This window comes from Eleutherodactylus coqui, unplaced genomic scaffold, assembly GCF_035609145.1.
Source record: "Eleutherodactylus coqui strain aEleCoq1 unplaced genomic scaffold, aEleCoq1.hap1 HAP1_SCAFFOLD_53, whole genome shotgun sequence".
In the NCBI taxonomy this organism is placed as follows: Eukaryota; Metazoa; Chordata; class Amphibia; order Anura; family Eleutherodactylidae; genus Eleutherodactylus; species Eleutherodactylus coqui.
The window spans coordinates 112,160-129,725 of record NW_027101708.1 but is presented as its reverse complement, the minus strand read 5'-3'; the positions used below and the strand labels follow the sequence as shown (position 1 = coordinate 129,725).

General features: G+C 54.8%; 1 protein-coding gene across 1 annotated transcript in view; it reads right to left on the bottom strand.

The window, feature by feature from the left end:
- LOC136590898 (acyl-CoA-binding domain-containing protein 5-like) overlaps nt 1-16,872 on the bottom strand; it is a 60,768-nt gene extending 43,896 nt beyond the window's left edge. The window contains exons 1-2 of the mRNA XM_066588418.1: nt 16,751-16,872; nt 2,046-2,168 (exon numbers count right to left, since the gene is read on the bottom strand). Coding sequence (XP_066444515.1) covers nt 2,046-2,121 — 76 coding nt within the window. The 5' untranslated portion in view covers nt 2,122-2,168; nt 16,751-16,872. The remainder of the gene's footprint in view (nt 1-2,045; nt 2,169-16,750) is intronic.
- Nucleotides 16,873-17,566: the final 694 nt, after the last annotated feature.

Sequence of the window (17,566 nt, the reverse complement as noted above, 5' to 3'; positions counted from 1 at the left end):
ACGGACCCGCCACATATTGGCACGGTAACACATCCCATACCGGCACGGACCCGCCACATATTGGCACGGTAACACATCCCATACCGGCACGGACCCGCCACATATTGGCACGGTAACACATCCCATACCGGCACGGACCCGCCACATATTGGCACGGTAACATATCCCATACCGGCACGGACCCGCCACATATTGGCACGGTAACACATCCCATACCGGCACGGACCCGCCACATATTGGCACGGTAACACATCCCATACCGGCACGGACCCGCCACATATTGGCACGGTAACACATCCCATACCGGCACGGACCCGCCACATATTGGCACGGTAACACATCCCATACCGGCACGGACCCGCCACATATTGGCACGGTAACACATCCCATACCGGCACGGACCCGCCACATACCGGCACGGTAACACATCCCATACCGGCACAGACCCGCCACATATTGGCACGGTAACACATCCCATACCGGCACGGACCCGCCACATATTGGCACGGTAACACATCCCATAACGGCACGGACCCGCCACATATTGGCACGGTAACACATCCCATACCGGCACGGACCCGCCACATACCGGCACGGTAACACATCCCATACCGGCACAGACCCGCCACATATTGGCACGGTAACACATCCCATACCGGCACGGACCCGCCACATATTGGCACGGTAACACATCCCATACCGGCACGGACCCGCCACATATTGGCACGGTAACACATCCCATACCGGCACAGACCCGCCACATATTGGCACGGTAACACATCCCATACCGGCACGGACCCGCCACATATTGGCACGGTAACACATCCCATACCGGCATGGACCCGCCACATATTGGCACGGTAACACATCCCACACCGGCACGGACCCGCCACATATTGGCACGGTAACACATCCCACACCGGCACAGACCCGCCACATATTGGCACGGTAACACATCCCATACCGGCACGGACCCGCCACATATTGGCACGGTAACACATCCCATACCGGCACGGACCCGCCACATATTGGCACGGTAACACATCCCATACCGGCACGGACCCGCCACATATTGGCACGGTAACACATCCCATACCGGCACGGACCCGCCACATATTGGCACGGTAACACATCCCATACCGGCACGGACCCGCCACATATTGGCACGGTAACACATCCCATACCGGCACAGACCCGCCACATATTGGCACGGTAACACATCCCATACCGGCACGGACCCGCCACATATTGGCACGGTAACACATCCCATACCGGCACGGACCCGCCACATATTGGCACGGTAACACATCCCATACCGGCACGGACCCGCCACATATTGGCACGGTAACACATCCCATACCGGCATGGACCCGCCACATATTGGCACGGTAACACATCCCATACCGGCACGGACCCGCCACATATTGGCACGGTAACACATCCCATACCGGCACGGACCCGCCACATATTGGCACGGTAACACATCCCATACCTCAAGCTAAGCCTGTGCAGGGCTTGTTCTGAGATGCAGCAGCTAAAAAGAAAAGCTGCAGTGTAAAGCATAAGGGAGAAACAGACCAGCAGCCTGTGCTGCTGAGACAAGACTCCATTAGATAATGCTGCTGCGCTGGAGACACTGAACACAGCGCTCCTAGACCAGGATCCAGGGACGGACGGAAGGACTGACAAAAAGAATCCAAAACGTGTTTCTCTAACAGTAAAAAAAAAATTGCCAATGGGGAAATAACGGGTAAAAAGAGACAAAAAAGCGATACCTTTCCGATGGCACCCTGTGCAGCACCCCCACCGCTCAGCCAATCACTGAGGTCAGTGGTCACATGCCATCCATGCCAGATGCCATTACAGCCCTTTCAGGGATCAGACAGGTGGGCACACCTGCGCGGCACTGGGGGAGGGGCTTATCAGAAAGGCAAGTATTGTTTTTGTTTCTTTCAACCCATTATCTCCTCAATGGAATAAGTTTTTTTTTAACACTTGGAAAAACCATCAATATAATTGCATCCAGCAGATTGTGGGATTCTCACCATTCTTGGGCAAACTCTGGATGACGCTCACAGCCGCCTCAAATCTCGTCTGGTGGAGGGGTTTCGTGTCCGCCATTTTGTAGACAAGGAGATTGCAAAACCCAAACCTGAGAGATCAAAATGCTGAAAGACACAGAAAGAAGAAATGATTATAAGGCCTCATAGACCCCAAACAAGCCGTGATAGCGCCCCCTAGGTGTCTATGTGGTGTTACTGCACCTTCAAAGGCTTCTGGTTTCATATGGGGACATTTTGTTAAAATGGATTCTGTATTATTTTACGGAGAATATTGCCAAATTACGGTGCCGCAGCCTTAGACGGGGCCCCTATGCCGCAGCCTTAGACGGGGCCCTATGCCGCAGCCTTAGACGGGGCCCCTATGCCGCGGCAGTAACTGGGGCCCCTATGCCGCCGTACAGCCTCCTGAATGTGTATCTGATGGCAAATAACGCATAAATCTGATCGCGCCTATGACGCACACTATCACTCCAGCGCTATAATTGAAGAGCCACTCCAGTGAATACACAGTTTTTCATCCCTCACCTGGTTGCCTGTCACATTCCGGAGACCCCTACATGCCGTACAGCCTCCTGTCTGATACAGACATTATCTTGATGCTGAGATTTTCCCTGTCTTTCTCTTCCTCTAAGCTGTGCTAGCAATCCCGTGATGCATCAGTATAGCATCACATGACCAAATAGAGCCAGTGCCATCTCTGCCTGATGGGAGGATAGTGTGATTAGGATTACCTTCCATATTCACCTAAATAAGCTACAGCCCATAAGTATACAGCCAGGAGGATGAGCGGTGATCTCCTCTGTTATACCTGTGTGTCAGGAGAACTATCACTGCTGAAGAATACCTCTTCATAAATATAAACCTTCATTCAAAGATACTTTAAAACGATTATAAACCCAAATATACACACAAAACGATAAAAAAACAGAAATACCTGCGTGCTGCCTGAAGGTAACGGGTTATGCGGACGGTATTACTGGAGAACTGACGGTTTGTTGCTGCACTCTGATGTTGATGGTACTACACAGATAACGGGGGCAGACTATATTCTGGTAGCCCACCGACCCTATAAATGAAGCTCTCCCCTCCAGCGGCTTCCCGTGATCCTCATGTACAGATGGGCTTACTGATTAGAGGGCAGCTGCTGGACATTGGGCACAAATACGCCCTTACAATGTTCTGTCAGGTGATGTAGTGCGGCCATCTTTGGTGTTGCTATAATCACCCCTTAGGTACATCTGCTCGCCCGCTGGACGTCCGTTATCCTCACACTTACACTATTATATAGCCATATATATATATATATAGGACGCCCACATGCTGACATCTTGTGATCGATGGATGAAGCGCTTTGATGTACGTAGCGTGCTGATATGTGCGCGAGCGCTATGCCGTATTAGGTCTGCACGGATCTTGACACCTCTTGGCGCACTTTTATCAGAGGGTATTTCGCTGACACAAACGTAAATGTGCGAATGCTGTGCGAGTATACGCAGACGTAAGGACGTTGGACAAGGATGCCGTAAGCCGTATATCAGTCTGTGCGGAGGTGGATATTGCTTTATACATGCGCACGCTTATTAACATACGCAGGTCCGAACGTAAACGAGCATACGCTTTACGATTAGACGCACACGTAATGACATTGTTAAAAGACAGACGTTGGTCGGCGTGCGATCCACGGGCAGCGTGTGTGTAGAATAACCGCGCGCTGATATCTGTCATTCATAATTGGCTTACTGGGGCGTTTGGTGGAGTTTTGCGCTCTGATGGTTCTCTTCACATCAGCGGGGGATCACGGATATTTCTGCGCACCGTGCCCGTCCTAAGTATGAATATCCCCCAATGACCCCAATAATTATCTATGTGGGAGAAACGCGTTGGGTTGGATATGGGGACGGTCTTAGGGTTGTGTAAGGTGACAGCATGCCTAGCCTTTGTTGAGTGGGGGCCGCTCTTGTCAGGGCGGTCGTCCCGCAGTTAAGCCGGGTGATTGTATGTCCTGTATAGAGTCAGTGGGCCATCAGAATATAGTCTGGCTGCCCCGTTACCCGTGTGTCGTGCCATCAACATCAGAATGTGCGCCAGCAAGCCGCAAGCGGTCAGTAAAACCGCCGTATAACCCGTCATTCTAAAAAGACGGCACGCAGGTATTCTCTGCTTATTACCCCTCTGTGTGTAGTGGGGGTAATAACGGTTGTAAAGTACATTTGAATGAAGGGGGGTCCTTCAGCAGTGATGGTTGTCTGGTTATTGCGCCCCGCCGTTATATATCAGTGATCATCATCATTAGTAACTGTGATGAACGTTGGACCCCCGCAGGTCTCCTGCGCATTCACTGCGTATTTGCGCCGGCCTATTTACATCAATGGCCGCCTGCGCTATGCAATACTCACCAAGATGGGTCGTGCCACGCCAAACATCACATGAAAAAATACGCTTAGTTGAACTCAGTGAAATCAATGGGTTCCATTCACTGCGTATTGCGCACAAAATACACAGCGCCAATTCTCCCGTGCGGACGAGCCGCTACTCCCGTGGGGAGTCACCAGTAAATCTTCGTCAGCCGCCTCATAATTACCTCCAGTAAATATACTTCACAATTACAGTCAGAGCGCTCGAAAACACTTGAAGTCCATTACTAATAACCCTCCCGTAATTAGTAGACTCCTCTACAGAACGATTATCACATCTTCACGTTGTCACACAAGACATCTTAACAGTTAGAGAGGCCGGAAATAACCTCCGCAGGCTTAAAGGGGTTGTACAGTTGTAAGTCGTTGCTGGCCTGTCCCCTGGATAAACCATCAGTAGTAGATTGGCAGACCTTATTTGCCGAGGTGTTCTGCAGATAACCTGGTTTCTGGGCCAATGTATTCATACACTAAGCTGGTTTTTGCAGGAAGAAGACAGCTCCGTTCCCACTGCAGGCCAGGCTTGGCATTACAAGCATTGAAGTGAATGAGAAACTGGCCTACAATACCAAACCTGTCCACTATAGTAAGAACGGAGCTGTCTGCTTCCTGCAGAAATCAGCTCAGTGTATAAGTGCACCGACCACAGCCCTGCAAATCTACTAGTGATAGCCTATTGTGAGGATAAGCAATCAATAGCTATATATTGCATGGATAGGCAGAATGCCTGCATTCTGCTAGTAGTGAAAGCAGCAAGGTAGCAGCATACCCACACCAGTACCAAGCTCATAACATTCATACAGCACCAGTACCGAACTCATAACATTCATACAGCACCAGTACCGAGCTCATAACATTCATACAGCACCAGTACCGAGCTCATAACATTCATACAGCACCAGTACCGAGCTCATAACATTCATACAGCACCAGTACCGAGCTCATAACATTCATACAGCAACAGTACCGAGCTCATAACATTCATACAGCACCAGTACCGAGCTCATAACATTCATACAGCACCAGTACCGAGCTCATAACATTCATACAGCAACAGTACCGAGCTCATAACATACATACAGCACCAGTACCGAGCTCATAACATACATACAGCACCAGTACCGAGCTCATAACATACATACAGCACCAGTACCGAGCTCATAACATACATACAGCACCAGTACCGAGCTCATAACATACATACAGCACCAGTACCGAGCTCATAACATTCATACAGCACCAGTACCGAGCTCATAACATTCATACAGCACCAGTACCGAGCTCATAACATACATACAGCACCAGTACCGAGCTCATAACATACATACAGCACCAGTACCGAGCTCATAACATACATACAGCACCAGTACCGAGCTCATAACATACATACAGCACCAGTACCGAGCTCATAACATACATACAGCACCAGTACCGAGCTCATAACATACATACAGCACCAGTACCGAGCTCATAACATACATACAGCACCAGTACCGAGCTCATAACATACATACAGCACCAGTACCGAGTTCATAACATTCATACAGTACCGAGCTCATAACATTCATACAGCACCAGTACCGAGCTCATAACATTCATGCAGCACCAGTACCGAGCTCATAACATTCATGCAGCACCAGTACCGAGCTCATAACATACATACAGCACCAGTACCGAGCTCATAACATACATACAGCACCAGTACCGAGCTCATAACATTCATACAGCACCAGTACCGAGCTCATAACATTCATGCAGCACCAGTAGCGAGCTCATAACATTCATGCAGCACCGAGCTCATAACATTCATACAGCACCAGTAGCGAGCTCATAACATTCATACAGCACCAGTACCGAGCTCATAACATTCATGCAGCACCAGTAGCGAGTTCATAACATTCATACAGCACCAGTAGCGAGTTCATAACATTCATACAGCACCAGTAGCGAGCTCATAACATTCATACAGCACCAGAAGCGAGCTCATAACATTTATACAGCACCAGTAGCGAGCTCATAACATTCATACAGCACCAGTAGCGAGCTCATAACATTCATACAGCACCAGTAGCGAGCTCATAACATTCATACAGCACCAGTAGCGAGCTCATAACATTCATACAGCACCAGTAGCGAGCTCATAACATTCATACAGCACCAGTACCGAGCTCATAACATTCATACAGCACCAGTACTGAGCTCATAACATTCATACAGCACCAGTACCGAGCTCATAACATTCATACAGCACCAGTACCGAGCGCATAAGATTCATACAGCACCAGTACCGAGCTCATAACATTCATACAGCACCAGTACCGAGCTCATAACATTCATACAGCACCAGTACCGAGCTCATAACATTCATACAGCACCAAGCTCATTACATACAGCACCAAGCTCATAACATACATACAGCACCAAGCTCATAACATACATACAGTACCGAGCTCATAACATACATACAGCACCAGTACCGAGCTCATACCATACATACAGCACCAGTACCGAGTTCATACCATACATACAGCACCAGTACCGAGCTCATACCATACATACAGCACCAGTACCGAGCTCATACCATACATACAGCACCAGTACCGAGCTCATACCATACATACAGCACCAGTACCGAGCTCATACCATACATACAGCACCAGTACCGAGCTCATACCATACATACAGCACCAGTACCGAGCTCATACCATACATACAGCACCAGTACCGAGCTCATACCATACATACAGCACCAGTACCGAGCTCATACCATACATACAGCACCAGTACCGAGCTCATACCATACATACAGCACCAGTACCGAGCTCATACCATACATACAGCACCAGTACCGAGCTCATAACATACATACAGTACCAAGCTCATAACATACATACAGCACCAGTACCAAGCTCATAACATACATACAGCACCAGTACCAAGCTCATAACATGCATACAGCACCAGTACCGAGCTCATAACATGCATACAGCACCAGTTCCGAGCTCATAACATGCATACAGCACCAGTACCGAGCTCATAACATACATACAGCACCAGTACCGAGCTCATAACATACATACAGCACCAGTACCGAGCTCATAACATACATACAGCACCAGTACCAAGCTCATAACATACATACAGCACCAAGCTAAATATATAAAGTAGCAGAACTAAGCACAGTGCTGTGTGGGCGCCGTGGACTTTGATGAGCAGGTAAAGTCTGCACCAAAATCCACACCAATTGGTTCAGATTTCATGCTGATTTTCCGCAGGTAAAATAAACAAGTTTTATCAATCTAGGAACGCGGCGATGCCGATTCAATGATTTTTCTTTAAAAACGAGTTTTTTTGTGCTAAAGTAGTAAAAAACAAATGAAATCTCTATAAACTTGCTAAGCTGGGTTCACAAGGGGTTGATTCGCTGCAGAATTTTCACGCAAACCCTCCGCATGGAAATTCCGTCGCACTTACAGCAGCAGCAAAGTGGGCGGGATTTGGAAGATCTCATCCACATGCAGCGGAAATAACCGCACAAAACCCGTGCGGAAACGGACGTGCGGCGCGGAACTAAAATCCACGACATGAGAATTATGTCGCCGTCTCCACTGCGGTGTTCATCCCCTCTCAATCAGGAGGTGAATTTTGCACAGGAATTTGAGATGAAACCCGCAGTAAGTGGGTATGGGGGCGGGCATCCTGCGCCCCATCCGCTGCAGGTCTGTGTGGATGTTCCGGTGGAGTACAGCCCCATCTGCGGCAGGTCTGTGCGGACGTTCCGGTGGAGTACAGCCCCATCTGCGGCAGGTCTGTGCGGACGTTCCGGTGGAGTACAGCCCCATCTGCGGCAGGTCTGTGCGGACGTTCCGGTGGAGTACAGCCCCATCTGCGGCAGGTCTGTGCGGACGTTCCGGTGGAGTACAGCCCCATCTGCGGCAGGTCTGTGCGGACGTTCCGGTGGAGTACAGCCCCATCTGCGGCAGGTCTGTGCGGACGTTCCGGTGGAGTACAGCCCCATCTGCGGCAGGTCTGTGCAGACGTTCCGGTGGAGTACAGCCCCATCTGCGGAAGGTCTGTGCGGACGTTCCGGTGGAGTACAGCCCCGGGTGCGGCAGGTCTGTGCGGACGTTCCAGTGGAGTACAGCCCCATCTGCGGCAGGTCTGTGCGGACGTTCCAGTGGAGTACAGCCCCATCTGCGGCAGGTCTGTGCAGACGTTCCGGTGGAGTACAGCCCCATCTGCGGCAGGTCTGTGCGGACGTTCCGGTGGAGTACAGCCCCATCTGCGGCAGGTCTGTGCGGACGTTCCGGTGGAGTACAGCCCCATCTGCGGCAGGTCTGTGCGGACGTTCCGGTGGAGTATAGCCCCGGGTGCGGCAGGTCTGTGCGGACGTTCCAGTGGAGTACAGCCCCGGGTGCGGCAGGTCTGTGCGGACGTTCCAGTGGAGTACAGCCCCGGGTGCGGCAGGTCTGTGCGGACGTTCCAGTGGAGTACAGCCCCACCTGCGGCAGGTCTGTGCGGACGTTCCAGTGGAGTACAGCCCCATCTGCGGCAGGTCTGTGCAGACGTTCCGGTGGAGTACAGCCCCATCTGCGGCAGGTCTGTGCGGACGTTCCGGTGGAGTACAGCACCGGGTGCGGCAGGTCTGTGCGGACGTTCCAGTGGAGTACAGCCCCATCTGCGGCAGGTCTGTGCGGACGTTCCAGTGGAGTACAGCCCCGGGTGCGGCAGGTCTGTGCGGACGTTCCAGTGGAGTACAGCCCCATCTGCGGCAGGTCTGTGCAGACGTTCCAGTGGAGTACAGCCCCATCTGCGGCAGGTCTGTGCGGACGTTCCGGTGGAGTACAGCCTCGGGTGCGGCAGGTCTGTGCGGACGTTCCAGTGGAGTACAGCCCCATCTGCGGCAGGTCTGTGCGGACGTTCCAGTGGAGTACAGCCCCGGGTGCGGCAGGTCTGTGCGGACGTTCCAGTGGAGTACAGCCCCATCTGCGGCAGGTCTGTGCAGACGTTCCGGTGGAGTACAGCCCCATCTGCGGCAGGTCTGTGCGGACGTTCCGGTGGAGTACAGCCCCGGGTGCGGCAGGTCTGTGCGGACGTTCCAGTGGAGTACAGCCCCATCTGCGGCAGGTCTGTGCGGACGTTCCAGTGGAGTACAGCCCCATCTGCGGCAGGTCTGTGCGGACGTTCCAGTGGAGTACAGCCCCATCTGCGGCAGGTCTGTGCGGACGTTCCAGTGGAGTACAGCCCCATCTGCGGCAGGTCTGTGCGGACGTTCCGGTGGAGTACAGCCCCATCTGCGGCAGGTCTGTGCGGACGTTCCGGTGGAGTACAGCCCCGGGTGCGGCAGGTCTGTGCGGACGTTCCAGTGGAGTACAGCCCCATCTGCGGCAGGTCTGTGCGGACGTTCCAGTGGAGTACAGCCCCGGGTGCGGCAGGTCTGTGCGGATGTTCCAGTGGAGTACAGCCCCATCTGCGGCAGGTCTGTGCAGACGTTCCGGTGGAGTACAGCCCCATCTGCGGCAGGTCTGTGCGGACGTTCCGGTGGAGTACAGCCCCGGGTGCGGCAGGTCTGTGCGGACGTTCCAGTGGAGTACAGCCCCATCTGCGGCAGGTCTGTGCGGACGTTCCGGTGGAGTACAGCCCCATCTGCGGCAGGTCTGTGCGGACGTTCCGGTGGAGTACAGCCCCATCTGCGGCAGGTCTGTGCGGACGTTCCGGTGGAGTATAGCCCCGGGTGCGGCAGGTCTGTGCGGACGTTCCAGTGGAGTACAGCCCCGGGTGCGGCAGGTCTGTGCGGACGTTCCAGTGGAGTACAGCCCCGGGTGCGGCAGGTCTGTGCGGACGTTCCAGTGGAGTACAGCCCCACCTGCGGCAGGTCTGTGCGGACGTTCCAGTGGAGTACAGCCCCATCTGCGGCAGGTCTGTGCAGACGTTCCGGTGGAGTACAGCCCCATCTGCGGCAGGTCTGTGCGGACGTTCCGGTGGAGTACAGCACCGGGTGCGGCAGGTCTGTGCGGACGTTCCAGTGGAGTACAGCCCCATCTGCGGCAGGTCTGTGCGGACGTTCCAGTGGAGTACAGCCCCGGGTGCGGCAGGTCTGTGCGGACGTTCCAGTGGAGTACAGCCCCATCTGCGGCAGGTCTGTGCAGACGTTCCAGTGGAGTACAGCCCCATCTGCGGCAGGTCTGTGCGGACGTTCCGGTGGAGTACAGCCTCGGGTGCGGCAGGTCTGTGCGGACGTTCCAGTGGAGTACAGCCCCATCTGCGGCAGGTCTGTGCGGACGTTCCAGTGGAGTACAGCCCCGGGTGCGGCAGGTCTGTGCGGACGTTCCAGTGGAGTACAGCCCCATCTGCGGCAGGTCTGTGCAGACGTTCCGGTGGAGTACAGCCCCATCTGCGGCAGGTCTGTGCGGACGTTCCGGTGGAGTACAGCCCCGGGTGCGGCAGGTCTGTGCGGACGTTCCAGTGGAGTACAGCCCCATCTGCGGCAGGTCTGTGCGGACGTTCCAGTGGAGTACAGCCCCATCTGCGGCAGGTCTGTGCGGACGTTCCAGTGGAGTACAGCCCCATCTGCGGCAGGTCTGTGCGGACGTTCCAGTGGAGTACAGCCCCATCTGCGGCAGGTCTGTGCGGACGTTCCGGTGGAGTACAGCCCCATCTGCGGCAGGTCTGTGCGGACGTTCCGGTGGAGTACAGCCCCGGGTGCGGCAGGTCTGTGCGGACGTTCCAGTGGAGTACAGCCCCATCTGCGGCAGGTCTGTGCGGACGTTCCAGTGGAGTACAGCCCCGGGTGCGGCAGGTCTGTGCGGATGTTCCAGTGGAGTACAGCCCCATCTGCGGCAGGTCTGTGCAGACGTTCCGGTGGAGTACAGCCCCATCTGCGGCAGGTCTGTGCGGACGTTCCGGTGGAGTACAGCCCCGGGTGCGGCAGGTCTGTGCGGACGTTCCAGTGGAGTACAGCCCCATCTGCGGCAGGTCTGTGCGGACGTTCCAGTGGAGTACAGCCCCATCTGCGGCAGGTCTGTGCGGACGTTCCAGTGGAGTACAGCCCCATCTGCGGCAGGTCTGTGCGGACGTTCCGGTGGAGTACAGCCCCGGGTGCGGCAGGTCTGTGCGGACGTTCCAGTGGAGTACAGCCCCATCTGCGGCAGGTCTGTGCGGACGTTCCAGTGGAGTACAGCCCCATCTGCGGCAGGTCTGTGCGGACGTTCCGGTGGAGTACAGCCCCGGGTGCGGCAGGTCTGTGCGGACGTTCCAGTGGAGTACAGCCCCATCTGCGGCAGGTCTGTGCGGACGTTCCAGTGGAGTACAGCCCCGGGTGCGCAGCCCGATGACATGAGAAAGTTATCGGTATTTACACCGAATGCAGAATGCTGTAAATACAAACCCCCAAATAATGGTGGAATTTCTGAGCATTTTTTTCATCTGCCCCCTCAAAAACAATTGTGTGTTGTCTGACTTTTAGCCCGTGCACCCCAGAGTGCGGCCAACTTGTGCCAAAAAAAGACAAACCCTCAAATGGCACTCAGCGAGCGGGGGCTCCTGCAATGTGACAATGACAACGGCTTGTCTTCTCATAGTACATCCTGGTGCCATCTCTTTCCCAGGTGACGCACCCAGTTGCCCACATGATTCCAGGATTCAAGTGCCCAGCAGAACATGGACCATCACACTGCCCCGCCGGCTTGTCTTCTTGTAGTACATCATGGTGCCATCTCTTCCCCAGGTGACGCACCCGGCCGTCCACATGATGCCAGTACCCAAGTACCCAGCAGAACATAGCCCATCACACTGCCCCCACTGGCTTGTCTTCTTCTGAATCTAGTACATCATGGTGCCATCTCTTCCCCCAGGTGACGCACCCGGCCGTCCACATGATGCCAGTACCCAAGTACCCAGCTGAACATAGCCCATCACACTGCCCCCACCAGCTTGTCTTCTTCTAGTACATCATGGTGCCATCTCTTCCCCAGGTGACGCACCCGGCCGTCTACATGATGCCAGTACCCAAGTACCCAGCAGAACATAGCCCATCACACTGCCCCCACCAGCTTGTCTTCTTCTAGTACATCATGGTGCCATCTCTTCCCCAGGTGACGCACCCGGCCGTCCACATGATGCCAGGATCCAAGTGCCCAGCAGAACATAGCCCATCACACTGCCCCCACTGGCTTGTCTTCTTCTGAATCTAGTACATCATGGTGCCATCTCTTCCCCAGGTGACTCACCCGGTTGCCCACATGATTCCAGGATCCAAGTGCCCAGCAGAACATGGACCATCACACTGCCCCCACCAGCTTGTCTTCTAGTACATCCTACAAAGTATGTTAGGCTGAATGAAGACAATGTCCATCTAGTTCAACCTGCTTCTACCCTCTAGTTGTTCCAGAGGAAGGCAAAAACCCCAAGAGGCAGAAGCCAATTAGCCCATTCAGGGGAAATATTCCATCCCGACTCCACGTGCCATCTCTTCCCCAGGTGACGCACCCGGCCATCCACATGATGCCAGGATCCAAGTACCCAGCTGAACATGGCCCATCAGACTGCCCCCACCAGCTTGTCTTCTTGTAGTACATCCTGGTGCCATCTCTTCCCCAGGTGACGCACCCGGCCATCCACATGATGCCAGCACCCAAGTACCCAGCTGAACATGGCCCATCACACTGCCCCCACTGGGTTGTCTTCTCATAGTACATCCTGGTGCCATCTCTTTCCCAGGTGACGCACCCGGTTGCCCACATGATTCCAGGATTCAAGTGCCCAGCAGAACATGGACCATCACACTGCCCCGCCGGCTTGTCTTCTTGTAGTACATCATGGTGCCATCTCTTCCCCAGGTGACGCACCCGGCCGTCCACATGATGCCAGTACCCAAGTACCCAGCAGAACATAGCCCATCACACTGCCCCCACTGGCTTGTCTTCTTCTGAATCTAGTACATCATGGTGCCATCTCTTCCCCAGGTGACGCACCCGGCCGTCCACATGATGCCAGTACCCAAGTACCCAGCTGAACATAGCCCATCACACTGCCCCCACCAGCTTGTCTTCTTCTAGTACATCATGGTGCCATCTCTTCCCCAGGTGACGCACCCGGCCGTCTACATGATGCCAGTACCCAAGTACCCAGCAGAACATAGCCCATCACACTGCCCCCACCAGCTTGTCTTCTTCTAGTACATCATGGTGCCATCTCTTCCCCAGGTGACGCACCCGGCCGTCCACATGATGCCAGGATCCAAGTGCCCAGCAGAACATAGCCCATCACACTGCCCCCACTGGCTTGTCTTCTTCTGAATCTAGTACATCATGGTGCCATCTCTTCCCCAGGTGACTCACCCGGTTGCCCACATGATTCCAGGATCCAAGTGCCCAGCAGAACATGGACCATCACACTGCCCCCACCAGCTTGTCTTCTAGTACATCCTACAAAGTATGTTAGGCTGAATGAAGACAATGTCCATCTAGTTCAACCTGCTTCTACCCTCTAGTTGTTCCAGAGGAAGGCAAAAACCCCAAGAGGCAGAAGCCAATTAGCCCATTCAGGGGAAATATTCCATCCCGACTCCACGTGCCATCTCTTCCCCAGGTGACGCACCCAGCCATCCACATGATGCCAGGATCCAAGTACCCAGCTGAACATGGCCCATCAGACTGCCCCCACCAGCTTGTCTTCTTGTAGTACATCCTGGTGCCATCTCTTCCCCAGGTGACGCACCCGGCCATCCACATGATGCCAGCACCCAAGTACCCAGCTGAACATGGCCCATCACACTGCCCCCACTGGGTTGTCTTCTCATAGTACATCCTGGTGCCATCTCTTTCCCAGGTGACGCACCCGGTTGCCCACATGATTCCAGGATTCAAGTGCCCAGCAGAACATGGACCATCACACTGCCCCCACCAGCTTGTCTTCTAGTACATCCTACAAAGTATGTTAGGCTGAATGAAGACAATGTCCATCTAGTTCAACCTGCTTCTACCCTCTAGTTGTTCCAGAGGAAGGCAAAAACCCCAAGAGGCAGAAGCCAATTAGCCCATTCAGGGGAAATATTCCATCCCGACTCCACGTGCCATCTCTTCCCCAGGTGACGCACCCGGCCATCCACATGATGCCAGGATCCAAGTACCCAGCTGAACATGGCCCATCAGACTGCCCCCACCAGCTTGTCTTCTTGTAGTACATCCTGGTGCCATCTCTTCCCCAGGTGACGCACCCGGCCATCCACATGATGCCAGCACCCAAGTACCCAGCTGAACATGGCCCATCACACTGCCCCCACTGGGTTGTCTTCTCATAGTACATCCTGGTGCCATCTCTTTCCCAGGTGACGCACCCGGTTGCCCACATGATTCCAGGATTCAAGTGCCCAGCAGAACATGGACCATCACACTGCCCCGCCGGCTTGTCTTCTTGTAGTACATCATGGTGCCATCTCTTCCCCAGGTGACGCACCCGGCCGTCCACATGATGCCAGTACCCAAGTACCCAGCAGAACATAGCCCATCACACTGCCCCCACTGGCTTGTCTTCTTCTGAATCTAGTACATCATGGTGCCATCTCTTCCCCAGGTGACGCACCCGGCCGTCCACATGATGCCAGTACCCAAGTACCCAGCTGAACATAGCCCATCACACTGCCCCCACCAGCTTGTCTTCTTCTAGTACATCATGGTGCCATCTCTTCCCCAGGTGACGCACCCGGCCGTCTACATGATGCCAGTACCCAAGTACCCAGCAGAACATAGCCCATCACACTGCCCCCACCAGCTTGTCTTCTTCTAGTACATCATGGTGCCATCTCTTCCCCAGGTGACGCACCCGGCCATCCACATGATGCCAGCACCCAAGTACCCAGCTGAACATGGCCCATCACACTGCCCCCACTGGGTTGTCTTCTCATAGTACATCCTGGTGCCATCTCTTTCCCAGGTGACGCACCCGGTTGCCCACATGATTCCAGGATTCAAGTGCCCAGCAGAACATGGACCATCACACTGCCCCGCCGGCTTGTCTTCTTGTAGTACATCATGGTGCCATCTCTTCCCCAGGTGACGCACCCGGCCGTCCACATGATGCCAGTACCCAAGTACCCAGCAGAACATAGCCCATCACACTGCCCCCACTGGCTTGTCTTTTTCTGAATCTAGTACATCATGGTGCCATCTCTTCCCCAGGTGACGCACCCGGCCGTCCACATGATGCCAGTACCCAAGTACCCAGCTGAACATAGCCCATCACACTGCCCCCACCAGCTTGTCTTCTTCTAGTACATCATGGTGCCATCTCTTCCCCAGGTGACGCACCCGGCCGTCTACATGATGCCAGTACCCAAGTACCCAGCAGAACATAGCCCATCACACTGCCCCCACCAGCTTGTCTTCTTCTAGTACATCATGGTGCCATCTCTTCCCCAGGTGACGCACCCGGCCATCCACATGATGCCAGCACCCAAGTACCCAGCTGAACATGGCCCATCACACTGCCCCCACTGGGTTGTCTTCTCATAGTACATCCTGGTGCCATCTCTTTCCCAGGTGACGCACCCGGTTGCCCACATGATTCCAGGATTCAAGTGCCCAGCAGAACATGGACCATCACACTGCCCCGCCGGCTTGTCTTCTTGTAGTACATCATGGTGCCATCTCTTCCCCAGGTGACGCACCCGGCTGTCCACATGATGCCAGGATCCAAAGCCGGACCAAGCTGGGCGCAGGTCTGGCAGACTGCGACCAATCAAATACTGATGGCAGCAGTCATTAATGGTAAAGCCCCCCCTACGGTTGTGGCTGATCTGTGGTTCATGCGCCCAACTATCCATGTGATCCCCAAAACACATCACAAACTACAAGGGGCCCCCTTCATGTGTGCGGTCCCTGCAAGGGGCCCCCTTCATGAGTGCGGTCCCTGCAAGGGGCCCCCTTCATGAGTGCGGTCCCTGCAAGGGGCCCCCTTCATGAGTGCGGTCCCTGCAAGGGGCCCCCTTCATGAGTGCGGTCCCTGCAAGGGGCCCCCTTCATGAGTGCGGTCCCTGCAAGGGGCCCCCTTCATGAGTGCGGTCCCTGCAAGGGGCCCCCTTCTTCAGCTCTGCCCTCCATCACACTGACCGCAGCACCCGCAGAGCGGACAGCCGGGCTGCAGACACCCACTAGCCGGGGACAAAGGTCGGGCTGTGCGGCCGGGCGCAGCAAACAGAGCCGCCCGGCACTCCTGCCGCACAGTCCGCGGGACGGCCGAGCCCAGACTGAGTTCACACAAGGAAGAAGCCATCACCTGGGAAGACACCTGCAGCGCCCGGAGCCGTCATACTGTCCCCATCTGTCAGAACCCGCCGCGGAGCATCTCGGGAAGTGTAGTCCTAAGGAGATGCCCGAACACAGCAGCGCGTGACCGCCGAGGACTCTTTTTTTTTTCTATTCAATTAACTTTATTAATATTAACATTACCATTGAAAGCGGAAAGACTGTAAGCACGGGGCGGCCATTTTGTTGTAGTGAAGTGTGATGCCCGTGCCAGGCCTCCTGTTATAGTGGGGTGTGATGCCCGTGCCAGGCCTCCTGTTATAGTGGGGTGTGATGCCCGTGCCAGGCCTCCTGTTATAGTGGGATGTGATGCCCGTGCCAGGCCTCCTGTTATAGTGGGGTGTGATGCCCGTGCCAGGCCTCCTGTTATAGTGGGGTGTGATGCCCGTGCCAGGCCTCCTGTTATAGTGGGGTGTGATGCCCGTGCCAGGCCTCCTGTTATAGTGGGGTGTGATGCCCGTGCCAGGCCTCCTGTTATAGTGGGGTGTGATGCCCGTGCCAGGCCTCCTGTTATAGTGGGGTGTGATGCCCGTGCCAGGCCTCCTGTTATAGTGGGGTGTGATGCCCGTGCCAGGCCTCCTGTTATAGTGGGGTGTGATGCCCGTGCCAGGCCTCCTGTTATAGGGGGGTGTGATGCCCGTGCCAGGCCGCCTGTTATAGTGGGGTGTGATGCCCGTGCCAGGCCTCCTGTTATTGTGGGGTGTGATGCCCGTGCCAGGCCTCCTGTTATAGTGGGGTGTGATGCCCGTGCCAGGCCTCCTGTTATAGTGGGGTGTGATGCCCGTGC